Source organism: Rattus norvegicus, chromosome 20 (assembly GCF_021556685.1).
Source record: "Rattus norvegicus strain SHRSP/BbbUtx chromosome 20, alternate assembly SHRSP_T2T, whole genome shotgun sequence".
In the NCBI taxonomy this organism is placed as follows: Eukaryota; Metazoa; Chordata; class Mammalia; order Rodentia; family Muridae; genus Rattus; species Rattus norvegicus.
The window spans coordinates 52,122,162-52,148,813 of record NC_141553.1 but is presented as its reverse complement, the minus strand read 5'-3'; the positions used below and the strand labels follow the sequence as shown (position 1 = coordinate 52,148,813).

The 26,652-nt window shown below is 46.3% G+C and overlaps 1 protein-coding gene and 2 pseudogenes across 2 annotated transcripts in view; 2 read left to right on the top strand and 1 right to left on the bottom strand.

Annotated features, from left to right (window-relative positions):
- The window catches only part of Popdc3 (popeye domain cAMP effector 3), a 28,473-nt gene extending 2,307 nt beyond the window's left edge, over nucleotides 1-26,166 (bottom strand). Inside the window, 3 exon segments of one of the 2 annotated variants that reach the window (NM_001037369.2) lie at nucleotides 773-984; nucleotides 1,144-1,491; nucleotides 25,951-26,166. In NM_001037369.2, coding sequence (NP_001032446.1) covers nucleotides 773-984; nucleotides 1,144-1,257 — 326 coding nt within the window. In that variant the 5' untranslated portion in view covers nucleotides 1,258-1,491; nucleotides 25,951-26,166. 2 annotated transcript variants of the gene reach the window in all.
- On the top strand, nucleotides 17,652-18,056 carry LOC147998750 (large ribosomal subunit protein eL8 pseudogene; annotated as a pseudogene).
- LOC147998749 (uncharacterized) lies at nucleotides 19,994-26,233 on the top strand (annotated as a pseudogene).
- Nucleotides 26,234-26,652: the final 419 nt, after the last annotated feature.

The window sequence follows — 26,652 nt, the reverse complement described above, 5'->3', positions numbered from 1 at the left end:
TCCTCTGTGAGTTAAAGGTTTAATCTTTTCTTTCTGCTATGTAATTAGTTGATTTATTTTATTTCATGTGCATTGGCGTTTTGCCTGCATGTATGTTTGTGTAAAGGTGTTGGGTCCCATGAAACTGGAGTTACAGGTAGTTATGAGCTGCCATGCAGGTGCTGGGAATTGAACCCTGATCCTCTGGAACAGTAGCCAGTGCTCTTGACCTTAGAGCCATCTCTCTCCAGCCATTAATAGTTTCAATGATATGAAAAACACAATTTTTTTGCCCTCTCAAATTTTTTCAGTCTAGATTCTATACATATATATTCCCGAATTCTTTGCTCCCACCTCTCACAATGGGGCAAATGCTAGGATTTACTGAATAAATTTGATAATACACAGTTAAAAATTCCCCTTTATGGAGATGAATACCAGAAGAGTCCACCTAAAATACTTAGCAAGCCGATGAGGGATTTACCAGCTCAAACTGCCTCAGCCTCCTTGACTTTCACTACAAGTACTACATCCACAGAACTAAATTCATGCTTTGCCTCTAGGACTTGTGAAATTTATTTGTAAGATGAAAGTCAGACTCGAGATTATTTCCTGATTCAAATAAACAATAGCACGTCCCCTAAATACCCACATCTGCGTTATGTCTCAAAGATTTCCCCGAGTCCCAGGGCGCTAAATCCCACCCAAGACTATGCTGCACCAGCATCAAATACTGAGCAAGGAAACACAGAACCACCGTAGAGGTAAGACGCACTGCATTGAGGGTACGAACCTTCCTGAGACCAGCACGGAGAGTCTATCAATGGAGGTCTTCCCCTGCATGGCATAACAGTGCTCCTTTTCCAGAGTAACCACTTCGGAGCTCAGGGCAATTGTTCTGAAGACGGGCAAAGGGATCCCGAGGGGCTTGAAGAGGGAGCTATACAGCACGTGGAATTCTCGGGCGAAGGTGATGCTGTGAACCTGGTACGCGATGTGAACGAACTGCATGAAGCAGATGACAAACAGCACAAAGTTCCAGGAAAATATGTCAGCAGCGCAGACGTCCACCCACGCCCAGACCGCAGAACACAGGAAGCCCAGCCCCAGCAAACTGAAGACATAAAGGAGCCCAAAGAATCCACTGCCGCCCATAAAGCCCACCACAAACAAGATACTGGCGAGGTGGAAAATGGCCCCTTCCGCCTCTTGCTTCCAGGTGGTGCAGAGAGGGTGCTCCGTCACCAGGCTCTTCCACAAGCTTGAATTCTTCTCCATGGCTGCACCGCTTCCCTGTCAGTTCTCTTTAGATGACTCTGAGGCCAGCGATGACGGAGTCCTTCGCTTTCCCATCACAGAACGGGGCAATCGCTCCACAGGCCGGGAGATGTGGGAGCCGGCATGGAGGGGTTCAGTGGGCGTGGAGACGAAAAACTAAGGGTTCAGCCCCGGTTTCTTTAAGCTCATCTGGGCTCCTGACCCAGACCAAGTCCATAAAGATTTTGCTATTTCCTGTGTGAAAGAAAGAAAAGGGACAGAGGACCTAATTAGGCAAAAAGAACTGGATGGTAGGGGTTGGGGATTTAGCTCAGTGGTAGAGCGCTTGCCTCGTAAGCGCAAGGCCCTGGGTTCAGTCCTCAGCTCCGGAAAAAAAGAAAAAAAAGAATGGAATGATATTTTTCTTAATGAATCCGCGGCATCAGTTATCAAAGTGTCTTTCCGTTGCCGTGAAACCGGGATGTTTTGAGCACAAACATTAATTAAATGTATAATAGAAGCATGTTTACTAGAAACTGGCTAGCTATTGATTTCTCGGCATGTGCAGGTTAGTTTTTATCCGTTTGAGGAGCTGGCGTCACCTGAGAAGGAACCTCAATTGAGGAAACACCTCCATCAGGCCTTTCTAGGCAAGATGGTGGGGTATTTTCTTGGTTAATGATTGATGTGAAAAGGCCCCGCCCACTGTGGGTGGTGCCAATCCTAGGCGGGTAGTCCTAAGGTGTATGAGAGAGCAAATTCAGGAAGTCACCGGTTCCCGCTTTGAGCCCCTTGCTCTGACACCCCTCAGTGATGGACTCTAGCCTGTAAGGGGCAAGAAACCCTTTCCTCCCCAAGTTGGTTTTAGTCAGTGTTGTATCACAGGAACAGACAAAAAACTAAAGCACAGATAACTAGATCCTTGGGTCAGCAGGTCTACAGCAGTGGCACAGGGCAAGTCAGAATCGCTTGACCCAAAATGGAGAGCCGTGCTTCCCCCACATATATTAAATCAAGGTAATTCCCAGGGATGTGTATTTTGAACAAGCTTTCTACGTAACGGTGATGAATCCCGAAAAAACCCTCCAAAATCCACCCTCTCGACAGATTCTGTCGGATGCTACAGTAGTTATGCTTTAAACGTGTTTGAGACTCGGAGGAACCAGGGATGAATGTCTTCAAGTTACACAGCCATCAGCGCAGGGCAGGACATTAGTGGCACTGCCCACGTGCTGGATCCAATCAAATGGCCTCCCGTGAAAGATGGTTTAAACGTGACACTATAAGGAGCTCAAATAAATCAGTAAACATAGGAAACACACGACCAGAGGGAGATCTTTAAGAATACATAATAGCCTGTGAAAACGTTTAATACGTTAGATTCAGAGACTTTAACAAAATGCCTAAAGTTGTGATGGTGTGTATAGGCTTGGCCCAGGGAGTGGCACTATTTGGAGGTGTGGCCTTGTTGGAGCGGGTGTGACCTTGTTGGAGTGGGTGTGGCCTTGTTGGAGTGGGTGTGGCCTTGTTGGAGTGGGTGTGGCCTTGTTGGAGTGGGTGTGGCCTTGTTGGAGTGGGTGTGTCACTTTGGACGTGGGCTTTAAGACCCTCATCCTAGCTGCCTGGAAGCCAGTCTTCTCCTAGCAGCCTTCAGATGAAGATGTAGAACCCTCAGCTCCTCCTGCACCATGCCTGCCAGGATGCTGCCATGCTCCCACCTTGATGATGATGGACTGAACCTCTGAACCTGTAAGCCAGCCCCAGTTAAATGTTGTCCTTTATAAGACTTGCCTTGGTCGTGGTGTCTGCTCACAGCAGTAAAACCCTAACTAAAACAATAGTACAGAATGATTTTCTGTATTTGTGGTTCAGGCTAATATTGCATCCATATAAAGGAACACGTTAATTCCTTAATTCCTGTTACTTAAACATTTACCAGCTGGTCAATAATACTACTATTCATTGACTCTGTCCCTCTGTTCATATATTCTCTACTCTCCCAACCATGTAAAGACGCTAACATGGGACCTGGGTCCGAAGCGAGTAGGGCATGCTGACAAGGTTCTGAATCAATGCATCGCTCACCACATTTGCCCTCAGCACTAATGGCTTCACTGGGACGCTCTCCTTGGCCTGAGTCGTAAGGAACACCAACTACCATGCAAGGGCCAGGAATGTAGATGCTGTATTTACTGCCTCCCAGGACACCCGTTAAGGCATCGTGTAGCACAGCCCATGTCTCGTAAGGAAAAATATAAAAGTCCACACGCAGAAGTGCACGTGTCTTACAAATGGCAAGGAACCGGGCATCACTGACAGAACTAGACACAAAGGTGCTGCAACTGCTGGCACCCTTCATTCGTGAACCTTTTCTCAAGTTACAAGAAATCAGGAGAATCAGAAAGGAGAAGGCAGAGGAGAAAGAGGAAAGGGGACAGGGGCGTAGGGACAAAAGGCTTCGATATATAACCTAGAGCTGCATTATTATTTTTACTAGCATCTTGCAGATCCCTGATTACAGGCAATCTGTGACACACAGGATTCAAGCAGACCACCATTGTGAACATGCCCAGTCTCCCCTCTTGGAAAAACAATGCACAAAATTCTACACTGCCAGACTCTCATGGCAACGAGCTGTCCTCAGAAATGCAAGGAGGAGCGGGAACTGCAAATACCAGCCTGCAAAATGTCACTCCCCTGCGGTTTTACTTTTAAAACTGGGGCATTTTAGCCCAATCAATTCTTCAGAGTACTCAACACAACCGCAGAAACCAATATGAAAAGACCGGCTAGTAGGTCTCTGAACTTTGGGTTGAACTTCCTTAAAAATTTATAATTCTTGACGAAACTTTAAGACAGTGCTAATAAGAGAAGGGCCACATAAAACGTTCCTGGCAGTTCCGAAAGGAGCACGGGGGGCGGGGAGGGACCCAGCTCCTTAAAATGCTTGATTTGGGGTGCATGCTGGGGGGCCTCTACGTTCTAGAATTGTGACCCTGAGGGTTCTAGGGGGAACTGTGCTTCTGGCCCACTTCTGTTGTCCTAAGCAGCTACCAGGCCGTCTCTCCTCCCTGGGCATGGTACCATTGCAGAATGCTGACTCGCCCTGATTGAATTACTGCACCCCCGGCTTGGTGTGTTTTTATCCAGTCGCCACAACAGATGTACTACTTAATAAGGAGGGGACTGACGGGAGCAGGTGATGGGCAGGAAAGGGCCTCTGCCATGCGCCACCATCGTTCTGGTGACCGAGCATGACTCATCCACCAGCTGCCCGCCCCATAGACCCTCAGGCCTCGTCCTTTCTGTGTGTGAATAACTCCTGAAATGCCGGAGCCACACAATGGATTCCTTGCCCACTGGGTTACAAATGGAGGGGACAAAATCTAGCAAAACTAACGCAGTCGCCCGTTTCTTTCCAGCTTATTTGGTTTTTCTCTTACGTCTGTAAGAATGCGAATTATAAAGTAATAAGATGATAAATGGGTTCTCAAGGGCAGGTGGCATAACCCTGGAGGCACGCACTGGTGAAGACTAGCCCAGAGCTGTGCTTATCTGCCTAGCAATACATTTACTATCTCACTGCCCGAGGGAGGTGGAATCGAAACCATCATGCCAAGGATAGGGGAGCCAGGACAGCCTGGGGAAGTCCCCGAGGGAGCTGGGCACAGCCCGGGGAAGTCCCTGGCTTCAGGTAAAAGGGTAGTTAGTCACACCCTGCAGCATGGAGTGTAAGTGCCTGTAGGCCCAGCCTCCCAAGGCCCAGGAGGCCAACCTTTGAATCGGGTACTATGAAAGTGCCGGGGTACGGGTTTGCCAGGAAATTCAATGCAGCCCTAAAGGGACTGCTCAGTTCACAGCACTCTGCTTCTGGAGACACGGAGAGCCACTTGTGAAACCATGTGGCATATTATTTAACGTTGACCGACTCGTCCTCTAGGTTCCGAAACTCTAAGGGGCAGCGGGGTCAGAAGCATGTCTTGTATGACTGACCCTTTGCGTTCAGTGAACGTTAGTTGAGTATACTCAGATATCCCTAACGTGGGATGTGAAACACCTTCCTGGTGCCCTAAGCCTACAAAGGAAGAGCCCAAGCTCTGAGATACGTCAGCACAAATACAATGGGGAGAAGGGGAATCTTTTCCCCCAAAAAACATCTGAACCAACTCCAAATTCAAGGTGAATCCTTTTCCCACAACCCTTGAGCTTCTTAAGAACATTTAATTACTGCTCTGATGAAAGACAACTAGTATGGTGGCGGGCGCTATTGAGTTAGTGTGGGTTGCTAAGCAACCCGCACGCTCAGAATACCAATATCCTACTCATTAATTGGAATCAGACCCCAAGTTCAGTATGTGCTCCATATGCTGCGTTCTCTTTTTTCCCTGCTTTTCCATGAGACGGTCCTTTTATTCAACACTTCTGTGCTAGGCGGATTTTAAAAACTATCTCGCCGAACAGGCCCGCGAGGCAGGCAATCTTACTACGGAGAATTCTGAAACTCAGAGAGGGTAAAAAAACGTTGTCCAGGGACAAACCGTTTAGGTGTGACGCAAATTCTCTACTGCACTAATCTGCTTCCATTACAGTCACCGGGACTTTGATACCACAGCTCTCACTCTGCCTTCTGTTCTCTACGTGAGCCTAGAAAAGTCTACTCACCAACAAAGGCAAGGGAAACGCCACCTATTCTATCTACTTTACGTGATACCAGACCAGGTAAGGTGGCGACTCTGGAAATCCCAGGGGGCTGAGGTGGGATGATCTTGAAATTCGAGGCCAGTCTGGGCTGCATAGCGGGACCTTATCTAAAAAAAGCAATTAAACAAATAACCAGTAGTGGGTTCCCCACTCAGGGTCTCTTATGGCCCCCTCATCCATGGGCTTTTGACTAGGTTTGTAGCACTAGGTGTGAACTCTGTCCTGTTAAACAGATCTCAGACCTAATCAGGCCACTTTTTCGCCTGTGGGCATTCTGCTTGGCAGGTCAGTATAGGACCTTGAAGGGTCCACAACTAAGTAAGACAACTGATGACTGACTCCTCTACCCCAGCATCCTGCATAGTCCCTTCCAGCACCATAAAAGCCAGCCAGCAGGGAGGAAGTTGGTAGCTCAATTTCAACCTAATTTTTCTATGTCCTGAAGCCAGAGTAATGCACCTTCAGCAGTAGGGTCTTAGTATCTAGGTCTGGTGCATTGCCAAGAGCAATGGTAATAGCCCGAATTGTTTTGGGAGCTTCTAGGGTCTCCGTGGTCAACAATTTGAAAGGTTTGTCACACCTAGCTCTATGATATTCCTTTAAAAAAAAAAAAAACCTACAGTTTCGGGAACAGCATTATCTACCCATTCAGGATAGGTTGTTCAAACTGTGTGCGTGTGTGACTATGTGTGTCCACACATGTCCTCACCTCCCTCTCCCCTATGTCCACCATTGCCATGTGCTTTGCCATCCCCCAAGACGAGTTCCACCCTCTTCTAGCTTCGGCAAACACACCAAGAAGAGCGCCTACTTCTGCTGCTTTTCTAAACAGACCCATGATCAGGCTGCCTTCTAAACATTTATGTTTATATCCCTAGGTCGGTGCGGCTCTCAGCCCTGGTCAGAGAAGCCTGTGTCACAGTGGGCCCTGGTTAGTGTACGCTTAGAATTGGTCCGAGTGCTGAGAACCAGTGACTGTTAGGTCCTCCACCCTAAGTGGGACATCTACATCGTACCCTCCGAGGCTCGTGGAACATGTGAGAGAGGGCAGTTGAAAATGGAAGAGCTGGAGAACAGGACTTGGGGGCGAGGTGCGGAAAAAACGCCATCTCCTGGGCTTGGAATGATCTTTGTGCCGCATGTGTGGGCAGCTGCACAAGATTGGGCCCTTAACGTCCCATGATGGCTGTAGCGGAACTCCAGTCCTCACTCCTAGCCGAGAAGCTCCTGGCAGCTGATCATTTTTGTCAGTGACGTGGCTGCTAGTGTGTTACTTAGGCTCCCGTAAACAACCCTCCACCCATATACAACCAACCCTAAACAGACATATACATACGCAAACACACAGAGGCACGCACCGACACACATGCACTCAGAGAGATATACACATACACATACAGGAACATACAGACACACACTCACATACACATGCAGGCCTACACACACACACACACACACACACACACACAGAATCACACATACACACACAGAGAGAAACACACATAAACACACAAGCAAACACAGAGACATGTTAGGGGTTGGTCTTGTGCACTGTGTATTCAGTTGCTGATTTCTGAGCCCAGAGATCTGGTCCAGTCTGGACACTAGCACTGTCATGAGTACTGAACCATCTCCTGGATCAATGTTGTGTAAAGGATGCCCCCAGTTATCTCTGATTGGTTAATAAAGAGCTCACCAGCCTACGGCTGGGCAGAGGAGATAAGAAGGCTAGACGTCCGATCCTAGCCAGGGGTCCCAGGGACAGAGCTGGGAGAGAAGGACTGCAAGGAAGAAGTAGCCGTGAGGCAGGAGACCCTGTGGAGAGGCTTCAGGAGGAGTTACAATGAGCAGGTCACCAAGGGATTCGCCGTGAGGGCACAGGTGGAGCAGAACAAGCCAGGGTGAGGCTCAGACTGAGGGCAAAGGACTATGTGGGTGGGAAGAGATAGCTCAGAGGGTTAGAATAGATAAATGTGTGCCCAACCATAGTGCTTAAAGCTTGTTAGTAAACTTAAATAAGCTTGTCAATTATTTGGGGCTAGAACAGAAACGGTTAAGGATTCCACCCTTAAATTAATACCTACACACACACACACACACACACACACACACCCCACATACATGCATACACACATACATAAACACACAGCAACATATACATGCACCCATACAGGCATATGCACACACACTGACAGATGCACAGAAGCACACACAGACAGATAGACAGAGACACACATATATATACACATAAACAGATACACATACAAACACATACACACAGAGGCACATGCACACATTCACACACATGCACATACACACAGACACATACAGACACGCACATGAAAACACATCTATAGAGACACAAGCACACACATGCACATACAGACACACAGACACACATGCATACGCACAGACACACACACATCCACAATGCGTGCACACATAAAGAAAGAGGGGAGCTTGTTGGGAAGAAGGGGGGATCACAATGGGAGCATAAGAATGGGTGGAGGGGACAAATATCATCAGAACCCATCACATACATGTCAATGCACTGTTTTAAATGGCAAATAAATAGCAGCACGTGTCTCAAGTGAAGGAATGTTTCCCCTCATGTTATAACTTAAAATGATATAGAAATAGCACCATTATACTTGTTGCTTGTATTTTACTACATAAGCCATGAGATTAGCAAAGTTTTAGACACCGCCTTTCCCTAGAGGATTACGACTGGAGACAGGGATGCACATGGTTACATTGGCTGCTCTCCATCTTTAATTATTAATGCTAAGCTGGTGCAGTCCTGCCAAGGTGATTCTTTGCTATTATTTTGCGTCCTGTGTTCTGACCTCCCATTCACCCGACAGGACCGTAACTAGCCACCCCTCTGCTTTCCCCTCTCTGGAAGCCAGCAACAGTTTCCTCCCTTAGTCCAGCGCTTCTTAAAAGTCCTCCCCAATCTTATCAGCATCACCTTGGCAGCCAAAAATGCCTGCCAAGTTAGAGTGCTTGTTACTCAATCATTAGGACTGTATACGTCACTTTTCTATTGCTATGATAACACATCACAGTCAAGGCAACTCATGAAAGAAAATGTTTAATTTGGGGGTCCAGAGGTTAGAGCCCATGCTCAATGTGGTGGAGAGCATGGCAGCAGGAAGCCAGGTATGGTGCTGGAGCAGTAGGTGAGAGCTTACATCAGGAGGCAGAGACTGCTAACTGGGGAAGCTTTGGAAACCTTAAAGCCTACCCTGGAATGATACATCTCCTTGAACAAAGTCGCACCTCCTAATCCTTCCCAAACAGTTCCACCAATTGAAGACATAGTTTCAAATGTAAAAGCCTAAGGCATCACTCATCCAAAACACCACAGGACTTAAGTTTGGATCCTGGACCCCTTACTGGGCTGCATGCAAATGTCTATATTTCCAGATCAATAGATCTTTTTGAAAACTTTTTCACCAGAACCCTTTTCAAATATGTATGTGTTTATTCATACACTCAGAAATACATACTCACAGACATGTGATCACAGACAAAAACAAGATGATATTTCTTTTCTTCCTTCTTTAAAAACAGGGTTTTATTTTGTAGTCCTGGCTGACCTAGACCTGACCTGACTATACAGTCACACTAGCCTCAAATTCACAGAGCTCGGCCTGCCTCTGCCTCTTGAGTGCCAGGTAAACTACAAATCCAAAAGCAAAAACAAAACAAAACAACCACAAACCAGCCTCAGAGGAAACTCTCCAACATTGTAACTAAACCTTCCCTCTTTATAAGATACATGCCACAGTATCACCATGCACAAGTAACAGTAACACAAGTGCCTCCATGTCTTTCCTTTGCTTAGGAAACAAGGTATTTTCTCCCACATCAGTCATTCTAAAAGGGCTGGAGACTTGTGCATCTGTGTGGTAAGTAAACTGAGGACACTTTCTAGGCTACTAGGTTTCTTTTTTTCTTATGGTCTTCGATTTTTTTCATCTTATCTGTGTGACTGAATGGCCTACATGTATATTTTTGCCCTGTGGACATGCGTAAAGTCCATGGAGGTCAGCAGAGGGCATCAGATCCCCTGGAACTGTGTGAGTCTCCATGTGGGTGCTGAGTACTGAACCTCGGTTCTCTGAAGAATGTTCTTGACCAGAATCGGGAGTTTAGGAGCTGTGCTGTGCAAAACAGCATCTGTGAGCCACACACAGTAGAGCCCCAAAGGGTGGCACATGTGGGGAGATGCATTGATCACAACGAGTTCTGAAGGCTTAGAGAACTGAACGCATGCTGCTCATGAGTCTTACTGGTTACATTTTGAAATGGTAGTGCTCTGGAGATAGTAGGTTAAACAAAAAAATGATAATTAAAGCTATTTTCATCTGCCCTTACTTTAAAACTATCACCACTGGGAATGTTAAAAATCTTGGGGTGTGTGTGTGTGTGTGTGTGTGTGTGTGTGTGTGTGTGTGTGTGTGAAGGGTTGGCTTAGCTGTTAAATGCACTGGGGCACTTCTGGAGAACCACATGGTGGCTCACAACCATCTATACCTGCAGTCCCTGGTGATCTGATGCCCTTGTCTGGCCCCTGTGGGCACTGCACACACACGGTGCACAGACATACATGCAGGCAAAAGCAAATGGTGCATATAATGCACTAACATACAATTATGCAAGAAGTATCCTAGATCATGAACAGAGAGTTAACACAAACGTAAATAACATTGGCTACAATATTCATGCACCACAGGCAGTCAATTGCTACCTAAGGCATTGATGTCACCTTCTGGTTTCTGCCTACAGGCATGGCCAACCCGGCATCCCTTTGTCTTACCAAGGGAAACGTATTTTTTTTCTTTTACACTGGGAGAGTTTTGCTTGCCCAAGTAATTATATTACTTGAATTAATCCTTCCATTCCATTTTCTGAGTTCCAGAGGGTTCACAGCAGCTATGGATCTCAGGGTGTAGGGGATTTCCCCCTATTTGATTGACTAATAAAGACAACAGGAAGCCAATCGCTGAGTGAAGATGAGGAGGCAGGCTTTCCGGGTCTGAGAGAGGAAGAGGGGACATGGGAGAAAATAACAGCCCTTTGTTGACTGCAAGGTGGAGAGGGTGAGAGGGGCAGGATGTAGGCCAGGAATTGTTAGGGCCAGTGGTGACCTCCACCACTGGAAGATTTCCAACAGAGAATAATTGATGAGTTTAAGATGATAGATTCTCTGCCCAGCAGTTATGTCATCTGTTGATTTTAAACTAAGATTGTCTGGTGTTTTCCATTTTTGGTGACTCAGACAGGCAGGAGGGAAAGAACATAGCTGGGACTTCAACCAGGCTTTGGAATGGGAAGACTGGGCAAAGGATTGGGCTCCAGGGGAGAGGTAACCAGAGTGGAGCACAGGCTAGCGGAAGAGCGATCTGAGAGCTCTGGAGAGGCAGAGCTGGCATTTGGGGAGAGGTGTTGGCTAGAAGAAACACGTGGTTATGGTCTCAGGCTGTTGCAATGGGCTAGGAACAGAGACTGCCAATGCCGGTGCCTAGCTGGATTTAGCATGGGTTTTTTTTTTAAATTACATGCTATATCAGGGCACAGAGGTGACTCTTTGTGTCTTGTCATTCTGCAGGCTGGTCTGTGGCTTTGATTGTCTTTACTTACTAAAGAGTGTGGAGAATCATGGAGACCTTTAGAAAATATTGCATTCCCCCCAATCCCTATGTCTTAATTGGCATCACCTCTGATTATCTGAACCATGAATTTGCTCACACTTTCACACACACTTCAAAGATGTTCCTCAGATTTCACTCTCTCCATCTCTGTGTGTATGTTCTATACAGCTGCCACTACACAAATCCCTCTCTCTAGTTCCCAGAAGAAGCTCCGAGTGGGTTGAGTAGATGTTCCCCTAATTAGACAACAGTCTATGGGAAATGATGGTGAAAAGGTGATTCCTGTGATTATGTTAGGTTATGTGGGGCTCAGAGGACTGGGCGGGAGGGTGAGTTAGAACTGTGCTCCTGTAGACCCTGAGGAAGGCAAGCATCCAGGTTGTGGTTTGCCTGTGGAGTCTCTAAGGGAAGGAACTACAAGTGATCTCTCTGAGATCAAAGAAGACCTGAACCAGAAAAACAGCTTGTAAGGTGATGAAGACCTTGGTCCTGTAGTCACCAAAATCCTCCAATTACTTGAGAGTTTGGAAGACTGCAAACTCCAAATGAGAAATGAAATGTGTTTGACTGCTTGACTGAAGATCTGTAAGGCCATGAGCTGAGCGTCCTGAACTCCTGACTCACAGAAACCGTGATGAGTGTGGGTTTAAGACTATGAGGTTCTGGTTTTGTACACACACACACACACCCCAACAGAAAGCTAGTCATGCAGACTTTAGAATTGTCACTCTACACGAGGCCTTCCACTAAAGTAGTACTATTATTTATGACATCTAAAATGCATGTTTATAAAGCACGGGGCACTCCTTTAAGTCAGGAAAATATGATCAATCATTTTGTTAAAGCATCTTGAAAGCAAGGCATATCACACAACTGGGTCAAGGAAGTCATTCTTGGTCTTGACCAAAACTGGACTCCTTCAGTACAGGAAACGCTTGGCACCCTTATTCAATGGCGGGACACTGCTTGTCTACTCTTAGCCATCAAGAGGCAATTCTGCTACAGCGCACATCATATGTGATCCTAAAACTACAACCTGACCCACAAGGAGGAAAGTGGATTAGAGATGTAACATCTCAAACCTTCACCTTTGTAAAGGGATAGGAATTAACAAAAATAATAGCACCATTTTATATATGTAAAGTGGTCAAAAATACACAATCTGTCTTTGACCTTTAAAATGGCCTGTGACCTGCCCAGCAGTAAGAACACCACACACACACACACACACACACACACACACACACACACACACACACACACACACAGAGCGTGCATGGGGAGGGCTGCAGCAGGTGGATAGGTGGGAGGAACATAAAACTTCCATCTCTCTCAAGTCCTGGGAACATCTTTTTTGGCTTTAAAATGTAGACCAAGGAAGCATGCATTTAGATTAAACACTTAGGCACCCATCTTATCAGAAACTCATTTTTGATCCAACATGCCGTTTCCCTCAACGGACTTCTACATCCTGGCCAGGAACGTTTTTTGGTTTAGCCCAACAGCATTTAGCAGCCCCTTAGAGGCGGCTAAGGATCTTTTAAAGAGCTCCCCCTACAGCAGGCAACAACCTCCTTTCAAGGTGTTTGTAAATAGTTACATTGTCTCCTCACCCATAGGCCTCCACGGTCCTTTCAGTTGTGTTTAAGCCTCCGATCTGACCTGGATTTGTCACCACTTTCTTCTGTGATTCCAAACACAGCCTTTTCTCTCGACAGATCTGACGACTGGCAGAGTGCACTGCTCTCCCAATGTTGCACCTCTCAGGCAATGCCACATTCTCCTCCCATTCCCTGTACACACCCAGAGTCTTCCAAAAATCTCCCATTGTTTCTCTTCAATATGAAGACTCAGCAAACGGTAGTTGGCACTTTTGAACTGAACTGTTTGGACACGTTAAGAAACATGCTTTCTTATAGGAAAGGTCACGCATGTGAAAGGACAGCAGAACCTGAAGTCAGAGGGCAATGTGTGGTGCAGGCGGGGTAGCTGGTTCCTAATGAGAGGTGTGTGTGTGTGTGTGTTCGTGTGTTCCTCCATAGCTTAGGGTACCCGGTTACAGCCTAATGCGTTCATCACCACTTTCTTGTGTAATAAATCACACAGAAGGAAGAGGGAGGATTGCATATGCTCCAGTTCTTCCTTAATACATGTCAGTTGTGTTTCAACAAGGCTTGTGTTCAAAACACGCATCACGGCATTGACTCCCAAGCTAACATATGCAAATCTTTTCCCACGAGGAGCTGGCATTTTACTGATACTGAAATGTTGACACTATATAGAATTCCAACTTACAAGGAAATTAAATAATTAAAATAGGGTTTAGATGTAGGCTTAAGACTCATCCGGAGGAAATCGTGATTTCTAAGTAAATGCTATCTTTAGAAAGACAGCACTTGCCGTCGCAGGAGAGCAGCAGGTGAACGGACTAGGCAGGTAAACTTTGTAAGGCTCTACCATGCTGTGTGTGCTCTCTCCCCAACCCGCAGCAACCAAATGGATCATGCCTAAAAGAAACTGGAATTCTTATGCTTGCCATAAAGACTCCCCTTCCTCACAGACTCCTTTACAAACACCTTACGCAAAACTGTTACTCAAAATCTCACGGTTTCTCACGTCCACTAAACGAATAGAGTGATTCTCCTTTTAATCAGCTGGTCTACAAAAGCATGTCAGAACCTGCCCACCTCCTTCCTTGCCGTGTTGATAACGTTACACCCACTAACGATGAGTATTTAATGTCTATTCAAAGTACTCACTATGACAAATCTGCAGTGTGAAGCAATGTTTTATTAGAGCCCTAGTTCCACAAGCAAACTTTTAAATTGTTTCTTCTGTGACAACTTCATTCATGAATATATAATACATTCTGACTACTTATCCCCAACCCACCCCCACGCCCTTAACTCCCTCTCATTCCTAGCAACCCCCTCCCAAGGTCCAACATTCATGACTTTGGGTTTGGTTTTGTGAACACCGAGTGTACCCAGGGTCATCTATTTGGGATGCTCATTGGAACCTGGTACGTTCTTGAGGAACAACTGAACTCAATGACTTCTCCCAGAATTCCTCAGTAGCCAACAGCTGAGCAGTGAGGGGTAGAGGAAATGCATGAACGTTTTCCCTGCACCTTTCCCCTACAGAACCACGGTATGTACATTTTCTGAGATCAGCCTTCAAATTAGAATCATCAAAGAGCTGGACTCTGCACCAAATAAACGTGACTATTGCTGAATCTTATCCAACTTGGGAAAGGTATTTTCCTTAGATAATTAAATATCAGTCAGAATAAATAAAATATAAATCTTCTATTAATTTAAATTGATGGATTGATCTAAAACGACTCAGCAAATTAATTGTTTTACATCTTTGTCTTTTGGGGTGTGTGTGTGTGTAATGTATGTTATGCTGGCACATGTGTGTTTGTATATGCATGTATGTGTATGTGGAGGCCAGAGGCCAACACTGGGAATCTTCTGTAATGGCTTTCCAACTTACTTTTGTTGGTTTATTTTCTGTGTATGAGTTTCCTGCTCACATGCTGTCTATGTACCCCACGTTTGCCTGGTGCCTGAGGAGATCAGAAGAGGGTGCTGGATCCCCTAGAACTGAAGCCACGGATGCCAGTGAGCTACATTGTGAGTCAGCGATCCAATGTGGGTCCTCTGCAAGAGCAAGGGTTCCTAATTGCAGAGCCGTCTCTCCAGCCCTTTTGTTTTGTTTTGTTTGGGATATGCAGCTCTGGCTGGCCTGGAACTCGCCTTATACATCAGGCTGACCTCAAACTCAGAGATCTTCCTCCCTCTGCCTCCAGAGTATTGGGATTTAAAGGCATGCACACCTCTACTGGGTCCGCCTTATTTTTTGAGATAGGGTTTCTCATTGAGCCTATAGTTCACTAATTCTGCTTGACTGACGGCCATCAGGCTTCAGAGATGCCCCCCCCCCCTTCTCCACTTCCTCAGTGCCAGGATTACACAGACACGTCACTAGGCCCAGTTTTTCATATGAGTGTGGACATCTAAAATTGGTCTTCACATTGCGGCACAAACGTTCTACTGACTGAATCATCTCCACGTCTCCTCCACAAAGTTTCCGATGAGTATTAGTCCTTAAGAGTCAACTATTTCTTTTATTAGACTTCTTTGGTTACACAGAAATCAATCCCCGGGATTGGCAGCTGTATACACTGTATTAAAAATTACATCCTCTAAAAAAAAAAAAAAAAAGAGTGAGTCTGAAGTTGAAATCAAATGAGGGTGGGGGGTAGGATAGGAGATTTAGACACAAAAGCACCTGTCTTGACTCTGTCCTGTCTCTTCTCTGGGACTTAGCTGGCCCCCTTGGATTGAGGATTGATTAGTGTTCTCTAATGGAGTCTCACAGGGTGCATAACCACACTGAAGGGCCGACCCCATGCCCAGCAGTAGACGGCCAACATGAATTCAATGGTCCTTTTGGAAGGTGGTTTTGTTTTGTTTTGTTTTGTTTTGTCTCATGATCCTTTGTTTGGGCTTCTACACTCCCGTTTTGCTTATATATCATGGCTTCCTATTTTAATTTTATGAGTATTCTTTGTGCAAATATGTGTGTCTCAGGGTCTTTATATGTTTCTTGTGCCTTTTCTTTGGCTTTTTTTCTGTTTGTCTGTTTTGTCCTTAATCTAATCTAGTTTGTCTTTATTTTATCTTAACCTTCTTCTTCTTCTTCTTCTTCTTCTTCTTCTTCTTCTTCTTCTTCTTCTTCTTCTTCTTCTTCCTCCTCCTCCTCCTCCTCCTCCTCCTCCTCCTCCTCCTCCTCCTCCTCCTCTTCCTTTTCCTCCTCCTTCCTCCTCCTTCTCCTTCTTCCTTCTTCCTTCTCCTCCTTGTCCTCGTCGTCGTCGTCGTCATCGTCGTCGTCGTCGTCGTCGTCGTCGTCGTCGTTGTTATAGATGGCTTTTGTATTCTAAAAAAGAAGGGCCTGGCTTTGGGTGGGTGGGAAAGTGGGGAGGAGCTAAGGGGGGGGGGGAACAGTGGTCAGAGTATATTGGATGAAAAAAAATTATTTTCAGTAAAAAAATAATTTAAAAAAAGAAAGGAGGATGGATATGTCTACTCAACAGAGGATCTGAAAGTGGTTCCTTCAGCAACCGTACAGCCAGCGTATATGAGTGAATCTGCGTATGTAAAGAGAGTCTCTGACTGGCACCCAGCACACCCACAAGGGTGCCCCCCCACCCTCCTCAGCTCCAGCTGCCTTTGGTGAGGGAATCCAGTGCGGCTGGCAGATCATCTGGTTGATGAGAAGCAGCCAGGAATCCAATTTTATGAGAACTCCATGGACTTTAAAATGCAGTTAAGTGGTGATTCTACAATCTTGTCAAGAGACACTGCTGGAAAGACAGTGACACCGAAAGCCAGATCTGGCCAGTCTACAGCCTCACAGCTCAAAGCTGCACCTGGTCAGGTGAATCCAGACCGGAACAGCTACCTTTGCATCTTTTTATGGGCAGCTTTCTTACTTCCCAAGAAGAATTTCTTTGGCAGAAACGACTTTGACAGACAAATTAGAATTTTTGTGTTAACCTCCTCCCTTGCCTATCCGACCAAGAACTGGTCATAGACAAACCATTAGACTGGTCCTAGACTGTTACTCATGCACTGTGGTTTTCAGAACAGTTATAACCCACTATAAATACAGCACAGCACAGCAACATACAACACAGCGTGTATGGCCTTGATTTGTAATATCCTCCCTACATTAGCTAGGAGAAACTGTAGTAAGGAGTGGCAACTAGCGTCCCGCATGAAGAACTCTAGGCCAGAATCTTCATGGCTGGAAAGGAGGGACGGGTAGGTATTTTCCCTTAGTTTCAAACAAGGAAATGACTTGGCCACATCAGAATCCCCACACCCTCATTCCCGCCCTATTGCTGCATCGTTTAAATTACACTCATTTATTTGGGGTTTGTGTGCACATGTGTGTAAGGTCAGACAGCTCTTTAGCTCCAACCTTGGCCTAATACCCGGCACTAAACTAAGATCACCGTGCTTCTCTCTCCTCCAGCCGAGCAGGATGCCCAAAGGAAAGAAGGCCAAGGAGAAGAAGGTGGCCACTGCTGTGGTCAAGAAACAAGAGGCCAAAACGGTGGTCAATCCTTTGTTTGAGAAAAGGTCTAAGAACTTCGGCATTGGGCAGGACAGCCAGCCCAAAAGAGATCTCACGTGCTTCGTGAAATGGCCCCGCTACATCAGGCTGCAGCAGCAAAGAGCCATCCTCTATGAGCGGCTCAAAGTACCTCCTGCCATCAACCAGTTCCCCCAGGCCCTGGACAGGCAAACAGCGACTCAGCTGCTTAAGCTTGCCCACAAGTACAGGCCAGAGACAAAGCAGGAGAAGAAGCAAAGGTTGCTGGCCCGGGCTGAGAAGAAAGCTGCTGGCAAAGGGGACGTCCCAACTGAGAGACCACCTGTCCTCTGAGCAGGGGTCAATACAGTCGCCACCTTGGTGGAGAACAAGAAGGCTCAGCTGGTGGTGACTGCCCATGATGTAGACCCCATTGAGCTGGTGGTTTTCCTGCCTGCCCTTTGTCGAAAGATGGGGGTGCCCTACTGCATCACCAAGGGAAAGGCCAGGCTGGGGCGTCTGGTCCACAGGAGGACGTGCACCACTGTTGCCTTCACACAGGTGAACTCGGAAGACAAGGGTGCTCTGGCTAAGCTGGTGGAAGCTATTAGGACCAATTATAATGACAGATATGAGGAGATCCGCTGCCACTGGGGAGGCAACGTCCTGGGTCCTAAGTCTGTGGCTCGCATTGCCAAGCTGGAAAAGGCAAAGGCTAAGGAACTCGCCACTAAACTGGGTTAAACGTACACTTTAAGTTTTCTGCACATAAATATAATTACAAAATTTTTTAAAAAATCACCGTGCTTAGCAGTAAGAGTCTTTACCCACTGAGTCATCTCTCCAGACCTCCTGAGCAGAGAACAAGACAAAAAGTAAAACGGCAAAACAGATGACCGAAGGCAAAATGAAGATACTGTGAGAGTGACGGATGTCCAAAGTAAAGGATTACAAAATAGAGGGAGCTATCTTAGAAGTGGAAGGACCGGGCTGGAGAGATGGCTCAGAGGTTAAGAGCACTGACCGCTCTTCCAGAGGTCCTGAGTTCAATTCCCAGCAACCACATGGTGGCTCACAACCATCTGTAATGGGATCTGATGCCTTCTTCTGGTGTATCTGAAGACAGCTACAGTGTACTCATATACATATAAATAAATAAATCTTAAAAAAAAAAAACAAAAAACAAGGAGCAAGGTTTGCACAACGAAAGCTGGCCATGACCTTTAAAAAAAAAAGAAGTGGAAGGACCACCCCACGTTAAGAACAGTGAATTATCCCACTAGAGGGAACACAGCTAGTTCAGCGAGAAATTGATACAGAAATTAATCACAGACACGGCCCTCCTGAATTATTAAACCTCGAGGGAAACAAGGAAACATCAGGACTCTGGGCAGGAAAAGTAAGCCCACTGTATTGGAGGGAACTGTGGTTCTGATGTTAGATTTTGCAGTCACATAACAGACCAGATAGCTTGCTCTTTAGTGGCAGGGAACCACACACAATCTGCTGTTGGGACACGTCTCCTTCTTAACTGGGAAGGACATTAAAACATTACTATCTCTCCCTCTTTTCTGCTTTCTTCTCCCCTTCCTCCTTTCCTTCTCTTCTCTGTTCTCTCTCCACCTCACCCCCTTTGCATTGCTAAATAACTCAAGGTAGCCTCGAAGTCATGCTCTTCCTTCTCCGGCCTTTGGGTTCCGGGTGTACTCAACCATGCCCAGCTTAATACTGAGGCCAAGTTCACTACAACTTTTCTTATGTTAAAATACCATTTTTTTAATATAAGAAAGCACCTCTATTAGGATCTTATGGGAAGAAATAAAATGTAGACAGATTGACAGAGGCAGGGCAAAGGGGGCCTCCATCAGTCAGGCATCGAGGCAAGGGGCTCAGAGGAGCTACCCAGCAGAACCAGCCCCGTACAAACCCCTTAAAAGTGGGACAGGAAAACGAAGCCAAGAATCTCCTCCATATTGGCTGCAACGAGGCATCTGCCGCATTTGCATGGAGTTACGAGTTGGCTGCCTATGGATGGCTGGATTTCAGCTGTCTGTGCCTGGTTGGAGCCTGTCCATTTGTTACAGAAAGCAAACTTACAAATTAGGTTTCCATTTGACTGAGTATAGAGTTAGCTTGTTATAAAGGAATGAAAGTACAGTGGTGAGACTTAGACCAGCGGCTTCAGGCTTGCTTAGCCCTGGGTCTGGTTCCTGCTCTCACAGCCAGCGCTGGGGTGAGAGCCACACGGGCACTGGGCAATTCTGTGCCCCAAAGAGGAAAATCATCTAAACATGAGCAAAGGAGAGCGGAAGAGGCAAACGTCTTCATGTGCACATGTGCACTGTGCACAGGAGGAGTACAAGGAGGAGCATGGACGCTTCTGTCAGGTCCTCCAAGTTCTGTAAGAAGTCGTCAGAGAGGTGGGGACTGTGTCTGCTAAGGAAGTGGGGAGCTTTGAAGACAGGGTCGAGGCTGACGTGACAACCTACACCCCCGAATGGGGGACTGAGAGGAAGTTCTAGAACCCCAGTGCACCCAGGTGGCCTCCTTCGGCCTCCTTGTTCTGTCCTACGTCATTGCCCCCAAATCGAAGGAGAACATCCCGGCTGGTCCACGGGGGATGCTGCAGAGAAACTTGGGGAGATGTGGAACAGCGTGGCAACAAGCAGCCCCGTGACAAGAAGGCTGCCAAGCTGAAGGAAAAATATGAAAAGGACAGTGCTGTCTACAAAGTTAAAGGAAAACCAGCTGCAGCAGGAAACGGTCAAGGCTGAAAAGAAAGAGGTAGAGGAGGAGGAGGAGGAAGATGAGGAGGAGGAAGAGGAAGAGGAGGAGGAAGAGGAGGATAAGTTGGGTCTAGGTCAGTTTTTTTCCTTGTCTATAAAGCCTTTACCACCCCCACCCCCATACACACCTCATTTTGAAGAAAAAAAAATTGAAATGTAAGGCTTTGAAAGATTTGTTTTAAAAACTATACAGTGTCTTTTCTTGAATGGTTAACACACCAATGAGTGTGTCTTTAACTAGCCCTGTCCTGGTGGTATTTGCAGTACCCACTAACTGCGCCTGGTACAGCCTGGGGGTTGTAAATTGGTATGAAAATTTCAATCATGTTCTTGTTAGAGCACAATACAGTTGAGTTATGTATGTGGATGGTAGTTCTGTGTTTGATTAATTGTCTCTATTAACGGAATGCCACTCTATATTGACATTGTGAGTGCTTCTAAGGAAATACAACTTTTTTTATTAGAAAAAAGTTTCTGCCTTCTTTTTTTTTTTTTTTTTTTTTTTTTGTTCTTTTTTCTTCGGAGCTGGGGACCGAACCCAGGGCCTTGCGCTTCCTAGGCAAGCGCCCTACCACTGAGCTAAATCCCCAACCCCAAGTTTCTGCCTTCTATACACGCAATTTGTATAAATATGCAAAGATCGCCAGATAACTTTTGCTTCGTGGTAAAGACGCAGACACCTGTATGATGGGACACCTTTGCTTTTCCTTTCTACGACACGGGGGCTTCACTTTGCGTTCTTTTTCTCCTTTCTTTTATAAAGGAAAACATTTAATCAGGACTGGCTTACACTTTCAGAGGTCCAGACCATTATCATCACGGTACTATGGCATCCTGCAGGCAGACTCTATTTTGGGGGAGCCAATATCTTCATCCAAAGGCATCCGGGAGACTGAAATGCCACACCCGATGGAGCTTGAGCATAAAGTCCGAGAGACCTACCCCCACAGTGACACACCTCCTCCCACAAGGCCACACCTCCTAATAGTGTCACTCCCCGTGGAGCAAGCAGCCAAACATATGAATCTATGGAGGACAAGCCTATTCATACCACCACTTTCCAATAGGCTTTTAGCCATAACGTAATGCAAAATGCACTTAGTCCAACTTCAACAGTCCCCATAGTCCATCCCGGCCTCAACAATGTTTAAAAGTCTGAAGTTCAAAGTTTCTCCTGGCCACGTGCTCATGGTCCATCTCCCCTTATGGAGGCCTCCTCCTCTCTCTCCTCCTTCCTCTTCCTTATCTCCTCTCTTTTCTCCAACCAGGTCACTCCAAAGCCACCTACCTCTAATCCCTCCGGTAACTGGCTGTACCTAATTGTATTTAACCAATAGCTTTAAATCAAGGAACAAGGTTTGCACAACAAAAGCTTGTAAACAGGAGAAGTCACTCATAGGTCTAGACCTTCGGGTATAAAATTTAGCTTTACAGTACACGGCAACAGATCAAACCTCAACACATCCATACACAGGTAAAATATAAATATGAAATATTTTAGTCGCAAAGACAGTAATGCATTTACACAACAATCAGAACTTAAAGAGTCAACACTATTGTGTTTTTGTTGGATCTTTCCAGCATTAAGTCCACACAGGCTTTTATTCTGACGTCTTCCCGGCTTCTAGATTCCCCATATATAAGGAATGTTAACCTATGTGCAAATGCTCGAAATGGCTTTTAAATCCCTGTAAATTTGAAATGAAATGCCGCATTAGCAAGTGCCTCATTTTTCCAAATTCACTTTTTTTTTCTGGTGAATAATTTTTAAATTTTGTGTGTGTGTGGTTAAAGTATGTATGTCTATGTTTGTACACACACACAGACACACGTGTGTGCGTGTAGAGATTAGAGTCCTGTGTCAGTTGCCTTGCTCCATTGTTCTCTTGTAGTTTTTAAAACATGACCAGACGCTGAATCTGGAGCTCACTAATGGCCACAGTGGTTGGCCGGCAAGCTCGGGGACCTGCCTGTCCCCACTAGTGCCCAGCATTGGGGTTACATATGTGCCCGTCACAGGCTGGGGACCTGACCTAAGGTCTTCATACTCACATGTCAGGACCTTAACTGACTGAGCCAGTTAACTCTCCAGCACCTGGCAAACAGACAAAATAGGAGCTGAGGTGGCAGAGTGCTGGCCTAAGATGTGGAAGACCCTGGGTTTGGTTCCCAGCACTGGCAGGGGGAGAGAAAAGAAAACAAAAGAGGATATAACAAACCCAGTACCCCACATAGCCATTATCCAGATTCAATCAATATCAAGGTTTTTCACAGCGAAGTTTTGAAGTTAAAAGCAAAACTGTCTTAGGTTTTACTGCTGTGAACAGACACCATGACCAAGGCAAGTCTTATAAAGGACAACATTTAATTGGGGCTGGCTTACAGGTTCAGAGGTTCAGTCCATTATCATCAAGGCAGGAGCATGGCAGCATCCAGGCAGGTATGGTGCAGGAGGGTGAGATCTACATCTTCATCTGAAGGCTGCTAGTGGAAGACTGGCTTCCAGACAGCTAGGGTGAGGGTCTTAAAGCCCACACCCACAGTGACACACCCACTCCAACAGGGCCACACCTCCAAATAGTGCCACTCCCTGGGCCAAGCACACACAAACCATCACAAAAACCAAACTTACTATTTTGTCCACATTCATCTGCAGACAAACACCTGAGGCAGACAGCCCTCCAGAGGAGCCATGCCCCTGCTCTGAGTGTATCAGACTTCACAAACACCAACCTCCTCAAAGAGCAACAGTCCCTCCACCTAAGATTCTTACAGATCTGGCTCCCTTGTCTAGAATGCTCAAGACTACAAGTATTTCAACTTTCAGGACTATCTGAGTCCCTTCTATGTCTCTGTGACCACAAAATTAGCTAAGAGAACAGCTGGAAAGAGTTCTCAGGGGTGCTGGACCGTTACAATGGGCGTGGTATGACAAATTGTGTCCTGGAGTCAAGGATACAGGGGGAATTCAAGAAGAGACCAACAAGATGCAGCCACAATGACACACCACAGGCGAGGTGACATAATCCCGGTAGGCCAATTTCCTTCCATTTACCACCGCCCAATAACGGCACCAGTAAACCCATCCAGGAATGAACGCATCTATTCCTTCAGTCAGAGCTCTCAGACCCAGCTGTCTTGGGAGAGTGACGTCACAGGCACATTCAGAGGTTGGCTTTTTCCTGCACTTTCTTATTCAGCCAACCTGAAAAAATTAACCCTTCTAAGAACTGCTTGTATTGTGGAGTGTCTGCTCTCAGATCCCAGAGACTCCCCCTTGCACCCCCCCCCCCATAAGTTCAGGAAGGCACTCATTCTCCTGACAGTATTCCACACCCCTTCCTTTATAGTCCTATCCTGGCCAGTCTCAGTGTGACAGCCCCTGGGGGTATTTCTGTTAAAGAACACAAAGTATCAAGTCACTGTAGACCACTGTGAATTCACCCTGGATTCTCTGGGCTGGCCGACTCCCCATGGTAATACTGTAGGCGATTTAACCCATCAACTTCTAGCTATTTATTTTAGTTAACACCAATAATAACTTTTACATTAACACATTTAACACAATTTCTATACTTAGAGAAAGGGAGTATCCCCCCTTCCCTTTAAAAAATGTTATTAGTAATTCAATATGTTCCTACATTCCACAGCTAAATTAAAAAAAAAAAAAACTCTATCACTCATAACCCTAGCTGAATGGTATAATTACAAAAAAAAAAATCTCAATTTGCAGTTTGCAGGCTTGCATATCCATCATAGATATTTCCCAAAACAGTTTTGAAGTCTCCTGCTTTGGTGTGTACCGTAGCTAATGCTTCCGGATTCTCCGGGTCAGAAGGAGCAGGCAGAGGTGCTGAGGTGCCCACGTGTGAGCCTTGAAGATTGTACTCTAGGATCCTGGCTTTCCTGTGACGTCTTTGTATTCAACAGCACAGAGTGAAACAATTCTCAAGCACAGGCTACACAATGATTCAGCTACTATGAAAGACTAATTGGATTAATAAGTTTAACTATCGAATGCCTCCCATTTAGCTATAAAGTTTTGACAAGAGAAAATACTTTAATGTAGATTTCAGTTTGGCTTAGTACCCCAAACTCTTGAAGATCACACAGATTTTTCAGGACAGAAGAACCTCAGGTTATTTGGGAACTGGAACCAACTAATCCCATTTTGCAAACGGGGAAACTGAGATACGTTTTTTGTTTGTTGTTTGTGTAGCTCTGTTTAATGTTGTTTTCTTCCATGAAGGACAACACCTAGTTACTGTACTAGCACGAAATAAATAAATAAATTAAATCTAGATTTTAGAATGAAAACATGAACAGGGTAACAAAATAATCACCAAACGCAACAGCAACAGGCACCAATAATACCTTTCCAAGGCTGTCACTAAGTTTAATTGCACTTTGCAAGCGTGCAAATTCAAAGTAACTCAGTACACAGAGTAAACATTAGTAAGGTGGGTAATTTTGTATTTCTTTCTTTTTTTTTTTTTTTTTTTTTTTTTTTGGTTCTTTTTTTCAGAGCTGGGGACCGAACCCAGGGCCTTGCACTTCCTAGGTAAGCGCTCTACCACTGAGCTAAATCCCCAGCCCCTAATTTTGTATTTCTTGATTCAATTTTCTTTTAAATGTGGGCTTCTAGATCTACTTTCCATTAATTTATTAAATCTTATCCTTTTAGTACTTACTAACTTTTTTTTTTAACTTTTTCCAGATGTTACCTGGCTAACTACCCCCCCCCCCCCGCCATTCTTGTACTGCATTTTGATACAGTGTCTTTGATTTTTTTCCTACAATACAGACTCTCAAAACTAAGCTGCTGGGGCTGGGGATTTAGCTCAGTGGTAGAGCGCTTGCCTAGGAAGCGCAAGGCCCTGGGTTAGGTCCCCAGCTCCGAAAAAAAGAACCAAAAAAAACAAACAAACAAACAAACAAAAAACTAAGCTGCTGTAACCGACCTTGATGATGACATTTGGGGTTTATAAATTTTGTTCTTTCTCTGGCAAGGGACTCCCCAAGTATAGAGAGCAGGTCAGAGCCAAGCTGCCCTCTGACCCCAGCAGCTACCCCACGCCCTGACTGCACGGACCCTACTCGGGGTCCTTTCTTAGTCCCAGGAAAGGAAAGTGCTGTGGGGCACGAATCGCCCGAGGTGAGACCCACACCCGCCAGGGCCCCAGCATCGGCTTTTCCTCTCGAAATATTTTCCTTGGGTCACCAGGTATCTAGGGCGCCGCGAAGGTTCTGGAGCACTGGTCTGGCAGCTTCGTAAGGAAGGGGGAGGACCGCTCGCACTCCGGGGATCCCAAGCGGGAGCTGCGAGCCACGCGGCGCGCACGGGTTTCAGGGTGCGCGCAGAGGGGACGCGCACAGGGGGTCTGATTCTCTCCCGGGTCTCCGGTGCCCGCAGCCCCGCGAAGTTGCAGGGCTGCCACTCCCGCGCGCAGGTCTCCGCTTACCTTCCCGGCCCTCACGCCTATCCCGATGGAGCACGCAGAACTTTCCGGCCGAGTGCGCGGGGGGCGGGCGGCTCTAGTAGCCCGAAACCCACGGACCGAAACACACTCGCCCCGCTACCCGCCTGCACGCGCGGGGATTCGGGATGCGTCCTCTCGCGCCCGCCCGAGACGGGCACAGCGGATCGGAGCCGCTCCCTGCGGCGGGGACGGGCTCGGGCGCGCGCTGCGAGGCAGGCGGGCAGCCAGCGGGCGCCAGCAGGGTGCGGAGCTCGCGAGGCTCTAAGTTGGTAAAGGTTCCCAGTAACCAGCCTTCGTCCCAGACCCTGGGTGGTGCCCTTGGTGGAAAGTGATGGAGCTGAGCACCAGCAAGGGAAGCAACTGTCTGCCTTCTCACCGGGCCACAGATCAGATAAATCCCCAGAAGAGTGTGGGATATACCGGTGTACTGGACAGAAAGGGGGGCAATGTTTATTCGTGGGTAAATAGGTTAAAGGGGAAAAAAGGATAGAGGACGTAGAGAGATGGCTCAGTGGTTAAGAGCACCGACTGCTCTTCCAGAGGTCCTGAGTTAAAATCCCAGCAACCACATGGTGGTTCACAACCATTTGTAATGAGGTCTGATGCCCTCCTCTGGTGTGTCTGAAGACAGCTACAGTGTACTTATACATAATAATAAATAAAATCTTTAAAAAAAAAAAAGAC